Here is a 15,888-nt window from a genome sequence, read left to right as displayed (position 1 = left end):
AGGACGTATAAGTCCCCGGGACCCAATGGAATATTCCCCAGGCTGCTCCACCAGGCGAGGGAAGAGATTGCTGAGCCTCTGGCTAGGATCTTTATGTCCTCGTTGTCCATGAGAATGGTACCAGAGGATTGGAAGGAGGCGAATGGTAGGCTTATTCAGAAAGTCAGAAGGCATGGGATCCAGGGAAGTTTGGCCAGGGGGATTCAGAATTGGCTTGCCTACATAAGGCAGAATGACGTGGTGGAGGGAGTACATTCAGATTGGAGGATTGTGACTAGTGGTGTCCCACAAGGATCTGTTCTGGGACCTCTACTTTTCGTGACTTTTATTAATGACCTGGATGTGGGGGTAGAAGGGTGGGTTGGCAAGTCTGCAGATGACACAAAGGTTGGTGTAGAGGATTGTCAAAGATTGCAGAGAGGCATTGATAGGATGTAGAGGTGGGCTGAGGAGTGGCAGATGGAGTTCAACCCGGAGAAGTGTGAGGTGGTACACTTTGGAAGGACAAACTCCAAGGCAGAGTACAAAGTAAATGGCAGGATACTTGGTAGTGTGGAGGAGCAGAGGGATCTCGGGGTACATGTTCAGAGATCCCTGAACGTTGCCTCACAGGTGGATAGAGTAGTTAAGAGAGCTTATGGGGTGTTAGCTTTCATAAGTCGAGGGATAGAGTTTAAGAGTCGTGATGTAATGATGCAGCTCTATAAAACTCTGGTTAGGCCACACTTGGAGTATTGTGTCCAGTTCTGGTCACCTCACTATAGGAAGGATGTGGAAGCATTGGAAATGGGTACAGAGGAGATTTACCAGGATGCTGCCTGGTTTAGAGTGTATGCATTAAGATCAGAGATTAAGGGAGCTAGGGCTTTACTCTTTGGAGAGAAGGAGGATGAGAGGAGACATGATAGAGGTGTACAAGATAATAAGAGGAATAGATAGAGTGGATAGCCAGTGCCTCTTCCCCAGGGCACCACTGCTCGATACAAGAGGACGTGGCTTTAAGGTAAGGGGTGGGAAGTTCAAGGGGGATATTAGAGGAAGGTTTTTTACTCAGAGAGTGGTTGGTGCACTGCCTGAGTCAGTGGTGGAGGCAGATACTAGTGAAGTTCTAGACAGGTATGTGGAGGAATTTAAGGTGGGGGGGTTTATGGGAGGCAGGGTTTGAGGGTCGGCACAACATTGTGGGCCAAAGGGCCTGTAATGTGCTTTAGTGTTCTATGTTCTATGTTTGGATGTCAATATACATTTCCTGTCACAGATTTTTTTTTACATTTTCTGTTCCATAATTCTATCCACAGATTCTACACCTTCCAACCCCATGCCACCTGTTTTTAATGATTTTATTTGATATTTTACCAACAGAGCCACACAACCCCACTGCTAGCTTGTTCTTTCAAGAAACATATAAGCATCTGGGAGACAAGTGGACCTGCAGATGCTAGAAATCTAGAGAACTACACACAAAGTGCTGGAGGAGCTCAGCATGTCAGGCAGCATCTATGAATGGGAATCAACATTACGGGCCAAGACCCTTCATTGGGACTTGATACTCACGTATCTGGAATATCAACAGGCATAGAAAATAGGAAGTAGTGCGAAATAAGGAAAACTTTTCACAAAATTTAGTTCAAGGCTCAAAAAAACCTGCCAAACAGAGCTCAATAGTTACCAAATACAACAAAAGCAATAAACACTTCCATCAATACCGACATTGACTTTTTTAATGAAAGTATCTTGGTCACATTTCAATCTGTAAGGTTTACAAAGATAAATAAGAACTGAAATGACTACTTTAGAAAAGACTATTTACACTCAATCCCACTGAGATTAACACGAACTTGGACAGAAGGAGGAACAGAAATAACACACATGAAAGAAAAATCACAGAACATCGTCCAGAGCCCCAAACTCTGCCCTGTGCAGACCCACCTCTGGTTTCTGACCCTGCTCCATTGAGCATCCAGCTAATGGTTTCCCATTCTGCTTTCAATCTTTAGAGGACGTGTTTTCTAACAAGCCTTTAGAAGCAGGGAAAATGACCCATAATGTGGGAATGAGCCCTGAACGAGGAAGTTAACTCCCAATGTCATTCTTCCTCAGCCCAGAGATTTGAGGGGCAAAGAACATCTCAGACAGAACTGCAGTCAGCTTGACTTCTTCAGTCTGCAGGACATTCAAGGGAAACCTCTTCACCCACAGAGCGGTGACTGTTTGGAACTCATGACCACAGGGAGAGTGAGAGATGAACAACAGGGGAGGATTTAAAAGGACTTTTGTGGAGCTGAATCACTGGCAGGGTCCAGCCGGCCTGAGTTGACTCTCTACTATACACTAGGTGTGGTATAAATTCACTAAGATTTCCAAAACTGTTTCAATACAGAATACGACCAAAACATATGTGTCAATATTGCTGTCTCAGTTTTACATCTATCACACTGATTATCAACATTAAGAAACACTTTAGACAGTCTCTCCTTTGTCAAATAGTAACAATGTACAATTTTAAATTGAATTAAACGGTGACTGGCACAAATCAAAGAAGAGTTAACCAACTTCAAAATTCTCTGTTAGCAAGGTCATGTTAAGCTCTCTTTCCCAATCTTGCTTAATCTTAAGTGAAGGGTAATTATACTGTTGTAACAGTAAATTATTAATTTTGCCAATAAAACTTTCACAAAAGGATTCATTTTTAAAATAATGTCTAACAGATCAGAATCCTGTATATATGGAAAATTACTTAAATATACTTGTAAGAAATGTCTGACCATAAGATATTGCAAAAAAAAAAAGTGAATACGAGAGAGTATTTAGTTACTAATTTCTCAAAACACATCAATCGGCCTTCTTGGAACAGATCCATGAAGGAATAGACTCCTTTATTCCTCCAAAGAAAAAAAGTAGGATCACTTAATGAAGGTTGAAGTAATTTCCATTTTCTCTACAATTTCTAAAGCTTTAGAAATTAAATTACAACCTAATAAATTGACAGTTTTTTTGGTATAATCCCTCAATATATTCATGGTATTTCTATATCAGACCAACATGTAATTGCATTTGTTACATTATTGGCCAGAAGGGCTATTTTATTAAAATGGAAAGATGTCTCTGCTTCCACTTTGATACAATGGTTCTCTCAGGTGATGTTATGTCTCAGTTTGGAGAAAATCAGAAGTAGAACTTTTGATCCTCAATCTGACTTTGAGAAAAGGTGGGGTTCTTTTGCCCGCTACTATCATCGGATTTGAGTTAATTAAGATGGTTTCCTTCTGATTCTTGTTTCAATAGATTTGAGTTGGTGGATTGATGTTTTTCTTTTATGGAAGCTTGTATGGTGTACAGCTCCGCAGTCAGGCTCCCAATGGTTTCTTTTCTCTTTTTGTTTATTTTTTTGTTAGCAAGGTTTTTTTTGCTTTAGTTAGTAGGGGTTCTTAATTTCCTTCTTTTTTCAAAAAAAAATATTCTTAACACTTTTTTTTATTGTTGATATATTGTTTAGCTTTGTTAATCAGTTATTTGGTAATTTAATTCCTCATTGTGCATATTGACATGTTGACTTGATTAATGTATTTTTTGTTGATCTCAATAATAAACAATAAAAAGATTTTAAAATGAAATAAATTCACTAAGTACAAAGACAGAGTTTAAAATACACTGATTTGTTTGTCTCAGATCCAGAATATTAAACTCCAGTCCCATTAAACGTGAATGTGCAGCAGAAGAAACTCCTCCCGTGCCCAGTGACCAGGGTGCAGAACTGGGTGTGGTGACCAGCAGCAATAATTGCAGAGTTCAGCACCAACAGTCACTGTGGAAATTGCATTCTGCAACGGGGATGGATAAATATCCAGCACGCAGCTTATTGAAACTTTCTCCCCAGTGTGAACCCGGTAGTGTGTCACAAGTGTAACATGCCGTAAGGTTTCACTGCTAATGTAGTGGCCTCTCTGCAATGTTTCACTGCTGAGGTAACGGTTTCTCTCCAGCAGCAATGTTTAGGTTACGACTAGAGATAACAGGGTTTTGGAATGCAGGGCTATTCAATGACAGAAATGTTGTTCTTCTGTGTGAGTCTGGAAGAGAAATTTTCGTGGTCTTTTGCTGGGGAGAGATGAGAAAATGCGAATGAAGAGAGTGGCCCCTTTTTCTTTTTCTTTGTTTACTTCACTAACCCTACAGTCAAAGTACGAATTCTAAAGCACAGTTGTTTAATCACATATTGTGTACTGTTTGTGAATTGAGATTTCTTACGTTTGGCCGGGCTGGGGGGCTATCAGCCCCTACATTAAGCTGCTAGCCGAAGCGAGAGTTACATAAGGTTAGATGACTGAGCGAATCCCTTCCCACATTCAGAGCAGGTGAATGGCCTCTCCCCAGTGTGAACCTGGTAGTGTGTCATAAGGATAGATAACTGAATGAATCCTTCACCACATTCACAGCAGGTGAATGGCCTCTTCCCAGTGTGAAATCAATGATGCACATTTGGTTGATTTGGCTGAGAGAATTTCTTCCTGCTCTCTTCTGAGCAGGTAATCGGCCTCTACCCGGTGTGAACTCGCTGGTGTCTCTGTAGTTGAGATAATAGAATGTATCCCTCCCCACACTCTAAGCAGGTGAACGGCCTCTCCCCACTGTGAACTGACCAGTGTGCTTGTAGGTGGGATGACTGAGTGAATCCTTTCCCACACTTTGAGCAGGTGAACGGCCTCTCCCCAGTGTGAACTCGCTGATGTACCTTCAGTAGAGATGACTTAATGAATCCCTTCCCACAGACTGAGCAGGTGAATGGCCTCTCCCCTGTGTGAACTCGCTGATGTATCTTCAGTAGAGATGACTTAATGAATCCTTTCCCACAGTCTGAGCAGGTGAATGGCCTCTCCCCAGTGTGAACTGACCAGTGTGCCATTAGAGTGGACGACTGAGTGAATCCTTTCCCACACTCGGAGCAGGTGAACGGCCTCTCCCCAGTGTGAACTGACTGGTGTCTCAGTAGCTGAGATGACAAAGTGAATCCCTTCCCACAGACTGAGCAGGTGAAGGGCCGCTCCCCGGTGTGAACTCGCTGATGTACCTTCAGTTGAGATGGTTGAGTGAATCCCTTCCCACAGACTGAGCAGGTGAATGGCTTCTCCCCAGAGTGAACTGACTGGTGTGTCAGTAGACGAGCTAAACGTGTGAATCCCTTCCCACAGTCTGAGCAGGTGAATGGCCTCTCCTCGGTGTGAACTCTCTGATGTGCCTTCAGTTGGGATGACAAAATGAATCCCTTCCCACAGTCTGAGCAGGTGAACGGTCTCTCCCCAGTGTGAACTCGCTGATGTACCTTAACTTGAGCTGACGAAATGAATCCCTTCCCACAGTCTGAGCAGGTGAATGGCCTCTCCCCAGTGTGAACTCGCTGATGTACTTTCAGCTGAGATGACAAAATGAATCCCTTCCCACAGTCTGAGCAGTTGAATGGCCTCTCCCCAGTGTGAACTCGCTGATGTACCTTCAGTAGAGATGACTTAATGAATCCTTTTCCACAGTCTGAGCAGGTGAATGGCCTCTCCCCAGTGTGAACTGACCAGTGTGCCATTAGAGTGGACGACTGAGTGAATCCTTTCCCACACTCTGAGCAGGTGAATGGCCTCTCCCCAGTGTGAACTGACTGGTGTCTCAGTAGCTGAGATGACAAAGTGAATCCCTTCCCACAGACTGAGCAGGTGAACGGCCTCTCCCCAGTGTGAACTCGCTGATGTACCTTCAGTTGGGATGATAAAGTGAATCCCTTCCCACAGTCTGAGCAGGTGAACGGCCTCTCCCCAGTGTGAACTCGCTGATGTACCTTCAGTTTAGATGACCAAGTGAATCCCTTCCCACAGACTGAGCAGGTGAACGGCCGCTCCCCGGTGTGAAATCGCTGGTGAGCCATTAGGTCAGATGACCGAGTGAATCCTTTCCCACAAATTCAGCAGATGACCAGCCTCTGCCCAGTGTGAACTGACTGGTGTGTCCACAGGTGGGAAGACCGACTGAATCCCTTCTCACCCACAGGACAAGGTGAATGGCCTTGTCCCAGTGTGAACTTGCTCATGTATCTTCATGAGATGACCTTGAATCCCCACAGTCTGAAAAGCTGAACAGCCTCTCCCCTGTGTAGACTGACAGGCATGCCAGTCAGTCAGATGATCGAGTGAATCCCTTCCTCCACTTCTTACAGACATGCACAGAGACAGCAAAACTGGCGTGTTGTGTTCGAGATTCCCGGAGATAAATTCCTTGTCATTTTTAACCTGAAAAAAGATATATAAAATCCATCAATAAGTGAAGAACAACATTTCAGATGAGATCACTTCAGTTGTCAAGGTGTGATCTGGCATCTCACTGTTACAGTGAAGTTTAACCCAAGTTGGAGAGAGAAATCATCTTCTAACTGGGCACAATGCTGGTATCTGGAATGACCATCAAATTCTCTGATGCTCTTCCTGTCTCTTAAAAAAAATAAGGCATTTCTGCCATCTCCAATCTGTGGAGTATAAGAAATGCAAGAGAACAAATAAGAAATAAATCAGGATGGCTAAAAGAAGGCATGAGTTTGCCCTCGCAGAAAAGATGAAGAATAATCCTCAGAGATTCTGGAGTTATATTAAGAGCAAAAGGATTCCAAGGTACAAAGTTGGTCCTCTGGAAGACCAGAATGGCAATCCAGATGTGGAACCAGAGCAGATGGGAAGATCTTAAATATTGTTTTCATCTCTATTTACTCAGGAGATGGACACAAGGTCTATGGGAGTGTGGAAAAGCAGCATTAACATCGTGGACTCTGTACAGATTAAAGAAGAGGAGATGTTTGCTATCCTGAGGCAGATTAGGGTGGATAAATCTCCAGGGCATGACAAGGTGCTCCCTCGGACCCAACGGGAGGCAAGTGCAGAAATTGTCGGGGCCCTAGCAGAGATAATTAAATCACACTTAGTGACAGGGGAGTTATCAGAGGATTGTAGGATAGGCAAAGTTATTTCGCTGTTCAACATAGAACTTAGAAATCTACAGCATACTCCAGGCCATTCAGCTGACAATGTTGTGCCAACTTACTCTAGAAACGGCCTGGAATTTCCCTAGCACATCGCCCTCTATTTCTCTCAGCTCCAGGTACCTATCTGAGAGGCTGTTAAAAGACCCTATTGTATCTGCCTCCACCACCGCCGCTGGCAGTGCATTCCACGCACCCACCACTCTCTGTGTAAAAAACTTATCCCTGACATCCCCTCGGTATCTATTTCCAAGCACCTTAAATCTACGCCCCTCATGTTAGCCATTTCAGCCCTGGGAAAAGTGTCTGGCTATCCACACAATTAATGCCCCTCATCATCTTATACACCTAAAGAAAGCTCTAAGCATAAACAAGGAAACTATACATTGCTTTGAGGATTTGTTGGAAGGATACACAATTATGAGAGTATAGATAGGGTAAATGCAAGCAGGCTTTTTCCACTGATGTTGGGCAGGACGACAACCAGAGGTCATGGGTAAGTGGCTTCCCCAGTTATTGAAAATTTAACGGGACTGCGTGGAAAACCTCTTCACTGAATTGATTATGAGAGTGTGGAATGAGATGCCAGCACAAATGGTGCATGTGAGCTCGATGTCACCATTTAAGGGAAGTTTGGATTGGTACCTGGATGGTTGGGGTATGGAGGGCTGTGGTCCCGGTCGTTGCATTGGACAGCTTAATTGTTTTCAGCACTGTCTAGACGGGACAAACGGCCTGTTCCTGGACTGAACTTCTCCATGCTTCTTTGACAGAGAAGCTGGCCAAACTTGACTGGAAGGGGAAGCTGGCAGGAATGTCGGTGGAGCAACAAAGGCCGGAGTTTCTGGGAGCAGTTCGGGAGCTGCATGGTAGATACACACCAGTGAAGCACTCCAAAGGCAGCAGGACACAACCATGGCTGAAATAAGAAGCCAAAGCCCCAGCAAGTTAATGGATACTTCTCCTGGTATTAGAGAATGGCGATTTAATTCTAATTTGCTTCAAGACCCGGATTTTGTTAAGTTTATGAAAGAGCAGATTGATCTCTTCTTTTCCACTAATATTACAGAAGAAATCTCCAACGGGTCAACATGGGAGACTTTTAAACCATCTATCCGTGCACAGGTTATTTCTGATTCTGTTGGTTTGTAAAAACGTATTAAACGTATTTTGTTGGTTGATAAAATTTAAGAAATTGATAAGGAATATTCTATTGCTCCTTGTAAGGAGCTTTATAAACAGAGTCAAACTTCAAATGGAACACAGCTTATTGTTAACATCCCCGATTGAAAATCAATTAATGAAAACTAGAAATGAGTTTTATATACACAGTGACAAATCGGGTAATTATTAGCTCATCAATTGAAAACTGCTTCGGTTAAAGATCAAATCATTAAGATTCACAAACATGATGACACCGTGACAGTTAATCATGATGAGATAAACAAATCTTTTCAGCAATTTTATACCTCCTTATACCATTCCGAATTTCCTCACCATCCCAACACTATGCAGGACTTTTTAAGGAAATTGAATTTTCCGAAATTATCACCCAAAGAATGTTTAACATTAGAAACTCATATTACGGATGAAAAAATAACAGCTGTTATTTCTTCAATGAATTCTGGCAAAGCACCTGGTCCAGATGGTTTTACAGTGGAATTTTTAAAGTTATTTTCATCTATTCTTTCTCCTCTGTTGTCTAGAGTTTTTAAAGAAGCAATCAGATTAGGTAAATTACCGCAATCATCTTATGGAGCTTCTGTTTCTTTAATTCTTAAAAAGAATAAAGATCCTACTGATTGTGCATCATACAGACCGAAATCTCTCCTGAATGTAGATTCTAAGATTTTTTCTGAAGTATTAGCAACTAGGTTATTTAAGGTATTACCTCAAATTATTTCTGTGGACCTAACTGGATTTATTAAAAACCATTATTCATCTTTTAATATTAGGAGGTTAATGCATATTATTTATACTCCTTCACTTAGTACTCCAGAATGTGTTATTTCATTAGATGCTGAGAAAGCTTTTGACAGAGTTGAATGGCCATATCTATTTATTGTGCTTGAGAAATTTCATTTTAGTCCAATATTTATATCTTGGATTAAATTGATATATCATACCCCTGTAGCTTCCGTTTGTACTAACATTCAAAGATCTCCCTTTTTTTGCTTATCTCGGAGTACTAGGCAGGGATGTACTCTTGGCCCATTATTATTTGATATTGCCCTTGAACCTTAAGCAATTGCTATCTGAGTCTCACCAAACATTTTTGGTATTACACGTGGGAATCAAATACACAAGTTATTATATGCAAACGATTTGTTATTATACATTTAATCCTGAGAAATCCGTTCCTACTATTTTATCTTTGTTGGCTCAGTTTAGTAATTTTTCTGGTTATAAACTGAACCTTAATAAGAGTGAACTATTTCCCCTAAATATGCAGGTTCCAATTCATGGATGTTTGTCATTTAAATTGGATACTGATTTTTTTACATATTTAGAGGTTAAAATTACAAAAAGGCATAAGGATTTACTTAAGGCTAATTTCTTACCTTTAATTGATCAGAATAAACTTTTGTTTACTGAATGGCCACCAATGTCTCTGTCATTGATCGGTCGGATCAATGCTATTAAGATGGTTATTTTACCTAAATTTTTATATTTATTTCAAGCGGTGCCAATTTTTATTCCGAAATCCTTTTTTGATAATGTTAATTCCAAAATTGCTTCATATATATGGCAGAATAAAAATCCTAGGTTAGGTAAAAGATACTTACAGAAATCTAAAAAGGAACAGGGTTTGTCATTGCCGAATTTTAGATTTTACTATTGGGCAATTAATATTCGATATTTAAAATTTGGTTATGGGACTTGGATGTAACTGCAAGTCCACATTGGGTAAATCTTGACTGTTCGTTTCCACGGATGCTGCCCGACCTGCTGAGTTCCTCCAGCGTGTTGTGAGTGTTGCTTTGACCCCAGCATCTGCAGAGTATTTTCTGTCAAAAATCTTGAATGTAATTCTTTACAAGGGTTTCCATTGGGTTCTATTTTAGGCACTTTGCTTCCCTTTACTCTTTCTAAATTGTATAAACAAATGGATAACCTAATAGTGAAATATACTTTATGAATATGGTTTCAATTTTGAAAATCTTTTGGGTTGAATCAATTTATTCTTGCAAGTCACAGTATATCTATTTTTTTCTTTCAACCCTCCATTATGGACCAAGCATATCTGGCTTAGAAAACTAAAGGTATAGTACAATATTGTGATCTATTTTTGGATAATTGTTTCATGTCCTTTGAACAATTATCTAACAAATACAGCTTGCCTCGATCCCATTTTTTTTAAGAAATTTACAGATTAGAAACTTCTTAAATACTGTTTCTCCTACCTTCCCGAATTTATATTCAATGGATATTTTGGAAAAAAAATTAGATTTAAATCCTTTTCAGAAAGGTGTAATTGCAACTATTTGCAATATAATTATGAAAATACATCCAGACGTATCTAATAAAGTTAAGACTGATTGGGAAAGGGAACTTAAGATTACTTTACTGATTGAAAAATGGGAAAAAAAATTCTTCAATTAGTTAATTCATCCTCTATATGTGCTGAACATGCATTGATACAGTTTAAAGTAGTGCATAGGGCTCATATGTCTAAGGATAAATTAGCTCATTATGACTCTCATATAAATCCTGTGTGTGATAGATGTCACTCTGAGATAGCTTCTTTAACTCATATGTTTTGGTCATGTCCTCTTTTAAAAAAATACTGGAAAGACATCTTTGATATTATCTCAACTGTTTTGAGTATTGATTTACAACCCCACCCTATTACTGCAATTTTTGGTTTACCAATGATAGAACCAAATCTTTTAACCTCTTCACTTCAGTTCGTCGGATGGTTGCATTTCTTATATTAATGGCTAGAAGATCCATTTTGCTGAATTGGAAAGAGATCAATCCTCCCACCACATTTCATTGGTTCTCTCAAACTATGTTGTGTTTAAACTTAGAAAAAATTAGGCGTGTTATTTATGATCCCTCTATTAAATTCGAAAAGGCTTGGAGGCCATTTATTCAACACTTCCACATGATGTAATCTGATCTTTTCCAATCCTGTTCTCTCTCTTTTTAATGCATGTTGAGAGGAGCGGAGTCAACGACATTAATGGTTCTTTTTTTTAATGTTTCACAACAGCCCAGGTCTTTTTTTTTTAGTTTAGTTGGTTAACACTGTTCAGGTTAGTTTTTTTTTTTGGGAGAGGATTTATTTTTCTTTCCTTTTTCATGATATATTTAAAAAAAATTTGTATATTATATTATATTTGTATCCTGTATAATTGGGAGGTTTAATACCCGTGTGTCAACTGGGTGTATATTTAAATATGTTAAGTACAACAATGTGATCCCAATAACTTTGTATCAATACTATGTTATGTTTATTATTATGAAACCAATGAAAAGATTGAAAAAGAAAGAAACAGAAGCCAAAGCCAACATAAATGCCAAAGAGAGGGCAAATAATAGAGCAAAAAATACTGGGAAGCTTTTAAAAACCAACAGAAAGTCAGATGAGCTCAGGGCGTGGAATTATGAAATTGTAGTCATTAATGAGTCTTGGTTGCACCCAACAGCCTGAGGCATTTGGAGGAACAACATATTCAGGGACTTAATATCGCTCGAAAACCAAGGTTCCCTGCACCAGTTACCATTCAACTTTTATTTTTGGAAGGCACATACAAACTCTACACACACAAAATTTCACTTCCAAAGGCCTCCCACTTACCAAGCACTCCTTTGCCAGAAAACAGCCTGTCCCAATCCACACTTGTCAGATCCTTTCTGACACCATCAAAATTGACCTTTCTCCAATTTAGAATCTCAAACCGTGGTCCAGGCCGCTCTTTTTCTATATTTACTTAGAATCTCATGGCATTATGATCACTAGCTACAAAGTGTTCCCATACACTAATTTCCGTCACTAGCCCTGGACCATTTCCTAATAGCTTATTGCACACTTCTATGTCAGAAATTCTACATACTGATTAAGGGCACATTTGACAAACTCTACCCCATCTTGTCCTTTTACAGTATGGGAGTTCTCGTCAATATATGGAAATTTAAAATCACTTACCATCTCAACTTTTGTTTCTTGTCATAGTCTGCGATCTCTCTACAAATTTGTTCCTCTAAATCCCTCAGACTGCTGGGTGCAACCAACTCCCAGTAATGGCTACAATATCATAATTACCTGATCCGTACATACGTGGTGTGCGGTGAGAAAGGCACAACAGTGCCTCTTTCACCTCAGACGGTTGAAGAGGTTTGGTGTGGTTCCCCAAATCCCAAGAACTTTCTACAGGGGCACACTTGTGAGCATGTTGAGGGTCTGCATCACTGCCTGGTACGGGAACTGTACTTCCCTCAGTCGCAGGACTCTGCAGAGAGTGGTGCGGACAGCCCAGCCCATCTGTAGATGTGAACCTCCCACTGTCCAGGATATTTACATTATTGTGTGAAAAGGACCTGTAGGATCATTGGGGAGCGGAGTCACCCCAACCACTGAATGTGGCAGCTGCTACCATCCGGGAGACGGGACCGCAGCATAACAGCCGGGACCATCGGCTCCCATTCCCCCAGCAGCCGGAAGCTCCCCGGGGCCCGGGTACGGATCGTGGGGCTGAAAGAGAGGGACTGTCCCGGGACTGCGGGCCACGGTGCCCGGACTCAGTCGGTGCCGAAACCCCCCGCCCGGCCGGCGATCCGCTCTCACCTGATGCCGGTCGTTCCCAGGCCGTTTGTGTACTGTGCGCATGCGTGATATCTGGTTACGTCACAATCCCGACGCCTGCGCCTGCGCATTTAATTGGTGCTGCGGGGGGGGGCGGGGTTCTTTCTAAGGCTCCGCTTTCGGGGTAATCACGGTGCCGTTAGGTTTCTGCAAGCACCGGTTCCGTGTCCGTGTCTCACTGTGTTTTGTGTGTAGAAAACTCAGCAGCTGTTTTAACGCAGAAAGCAGCTTCTGTAAATAATATACTCGATATCAACAGGCATTTCGCCTGTCAAGAGCCAAGTACAACCCTCTTAGAAATGCAGATATAAAACACAAGAGATTCTGCAGTTGCTGGAAATGTAGACACACACACACACACACACACACACAATTCTGGAGGAACTCTGCAGTCCAGGCAGAAACTAAGCAGAGGAGTACACAGTCCAAACATGCTGAAGGGACTCGGCCTAAATGTTGTCTATTTATTGCTCTCCACATTTGCTCCACATCTGTTGATTTTCTCCAGTATTTTCCAGAAATTAACCACTTTTTAAAAAAATCAATCAGCTTCCAGATGTTTCTCATCTTTCATTTGTAGCCACATCATGCTGGTCTGATTCATCTTCCTCCTCGTAAACTCCAGACCCTATCTCTTTCTGGAGCCCCAGAGCCCTGACTGGTGCTGGCAACTCGTTGGTTTCTGACTCTGCTCCATCGAAGATTCACTCGCTAGTCTGCTGTCAGACCTTAGAGGCGCATTGCACCAACCCAGCTGTCTGAGGCACAGTCCTTTGAAATGAGTGAAAGTGACAGAAAACGTTGAAAAGAGCGGGGAAGAAGGAGTTTAACCACTTAGTCCGGAGCCCTGAAGAAAGTCAAAACCACAGTGAACTCATCGTCTTATTCAGCCTGGAAAAAATCATGCAGGAAATTCATACATGTGTGTAAGGCAATGAGAGGCATTGATAGTGAGGATAGCCAGAGGCTTTTTCCCAGAACGGAAATGGCTCACACGAGGGGGCATCGTTTTAAGGTGCTTGCAAGTAGTTGCATGGGAGATGTCAGAGGTAAGTTTTTTACACAAAGAATGGTGGCTGTGTGGAATACACTACCAGCGACAGTGGTAGAGCCAAATACAATAAGGGTTTTAGATAGGTACATGGAGCTTAGAAAATTAAAGGGTTATGTGGTATGGTACGTCTAGAGTTCCTCGAGTAGGTTATTGTCATGGTCCCGTCCATGAAGTCCGCATTCCGGTTCACCGTCCGGTCCGTGGACTCAGGACTCCGGGTCCCTTGTTTGATTGAGTTAATCATAGGCACCTGATTCCCATCTTGGGGCTTGGAATATAAGTGGCCTTGGGTCGAGTGTGAGCTGCTAGTTTGTCTTGTCAAGATTCTCTGGGCCAGCTGAGTGGCCGTCAGCTGCTCTGAGCTAGGTAGGGATCCGGCTGTTTCCATAGCCAGCCTAGGTTGCTGGCCATAACTGCGACTCGGAGCAACCCCAATGCAGAGATGCAATTGTCTGTCGTTCCTTGGCGTTTGTCTCTTCTTGTCCTCGCCTCCGTGGGGTAAGTGAGGCCGTTCTGCTGTTGCCCTGCGGGGGGATCTGTCTCGTCTTGTCCTCGCCTCCGTGGGGTAAGTCAGGCCGTTCTGCTGTTGCCCTGCGGGGGGATCTGTCTTGTCTTGTCCTCGCCTCCGTGGGGTAAGTCAGGCCGTTCTGCTGTTACCCTGGAGTGGGGGGGAGGGAGACTGTCTTGTCTTGTCTTTGCCTCTGTTGGGTAAGTCCAGCCGTTTTGCCGTTACCCGACGGAGGGACCTGTCCCGTCCCGGATCTATGTCTATGTTCTGTCCAGTTTCATATTGGTGTCGTGTTAAACCCGCGTCCCAGCTTTTCAAACGATAAGTCCCGGCTCTATGTTGATGTACAGTTGCCAGTCTGTCTCCGAGTTATCAGCCTCCGAGTTATCAGCCTTCGCATCTCAAGACCCAAGACCCCAGCCTGCAGCCTCAAGACCCAAGACCCCAGCCTGTCTCCAAGCTCCAGCCTCAAGACCCCAGCCTCCAGTCCTGTTGTCATGTCATGTCCTTGCCTGGTTCTGGGCCCGAGCCCGAGGCAAGACCCAGGTTCTGGGTCCTTGTCCAGTTTCTGGTTCAGAGTCAAGCCCAGGTGCTAAGTTCATAGTTCCTCGTCCGGTTTCCCTGTTTCTTGTTCATGTCCTAGCCCAGGTCCTGCATCCTAATCCCGTTCCTAGTACTTCAGTGTCTGTGTCTTTCATTTAGGTCCACCACCAGTGCCCCACGTATGATTAGATTATGAGGACAATCAGTCCTCGTTTATTGTCATTTAGAAATGCATGCATTAAGAAATGGTACAATGTTCCTCCAGAGTAATATCACAACAAAAAGGACAAACCAAAGACTAGCACTGACAAAACCACATAATTATAACATATAGTTATAGCAGTGCAAAGCAATACCATAGTTTGATAAAGAACAGACCATGGGCACGGTTAAAAGAAGTCTCAATTCCCGATCGACTCCGACAGTCCCCGATAGCAGGTGGCAAAAAAGGGAGAAACTTTCCCTGCCGTGAACTTCCAGGCACCGAGAACTGCCGATGCATTGGAATCACCCGACCACAGCCGACTCTGAGCCCGTCCGAAAACTTCGAACCTCCAACCAGCCCCTCCAATACAGCCTCCCGAGAGCCATCCACTGCTGAGCGCCTTCGACCTTGTCCCGGCCGCCAAAACAAGCAAAGCCGAGGACTCGGAGGCCTTCTCCTCCGGAGATTCCGGACCACACAATAGCAGCGGCAGCGAAGCGGGCATTTCAGAAGTTTCTCCAGATGTTCCTCCGTGCTCTCACATCTGTCTCCATCAAATCAGAATTGTGCACGGTACCCTACTTAACAAATACAGATATCATTCACCGGAGAGGCCGTGCGCGCTGTGTCGCGCCACCATCTTCTCCTCCCACCTTCATTGGACCGTCTACATTTTGCCAAGCAGCCTCCTGCGGAAGTGAATGGTGCCGTCACCTACCCGTGGCAGCGAGCTCACCCATTCCTGGCTGATACTGGT

General features: G+C 42.9%; 1 protein-coding gene across 1 annotated transcript in view; it reads right to left on the bottom strand.

Annotated features, from left to right (window-relative positions):
• Positions 1-1,700: 1,700 nt before the first annotated feature.
• The window catches only part of LOC140185033 (uncharacterized), a 50,129-nt gene continuing 35,941 nt past the window's right edge, over positions 1,701-15,888 (bottom strand). Inside the window, exons 6-7 of the mRNA XM_072238257.1 lie at positions 12,613-12,835; positions 1,701-5,606 (exon numbers count right to left, since the gene is read on the bottom strand). Coding sequence (XP_072094358.1) covers positions 4,538-5,606; positions 12,613-12,835 — 1,292 coding nt within the window. The 3' untranslated portion in view covers positions 1,701-4,537. The remainder of the gene's footprint in view (positions 5,607-12,612; positions 12,836-15,888) is intronic.

Source organism: Mobula birostris, chromosome 20 (assembly GCF_030028105.1).
Source record: "Mobula birostris isolate sMobBir1 chromosome 20, sMobBir1.hap1, whole genome shotgun sequence".
NCBI lineage: Eukaryota > Metazoa > Chordata > Chondrichthyes > Myliobatiformes > Myliobatidae > Mobula > Mobula birostris.
This window is presented reverse-complemented; position numbering and strand designations above follow the sequence as displayed.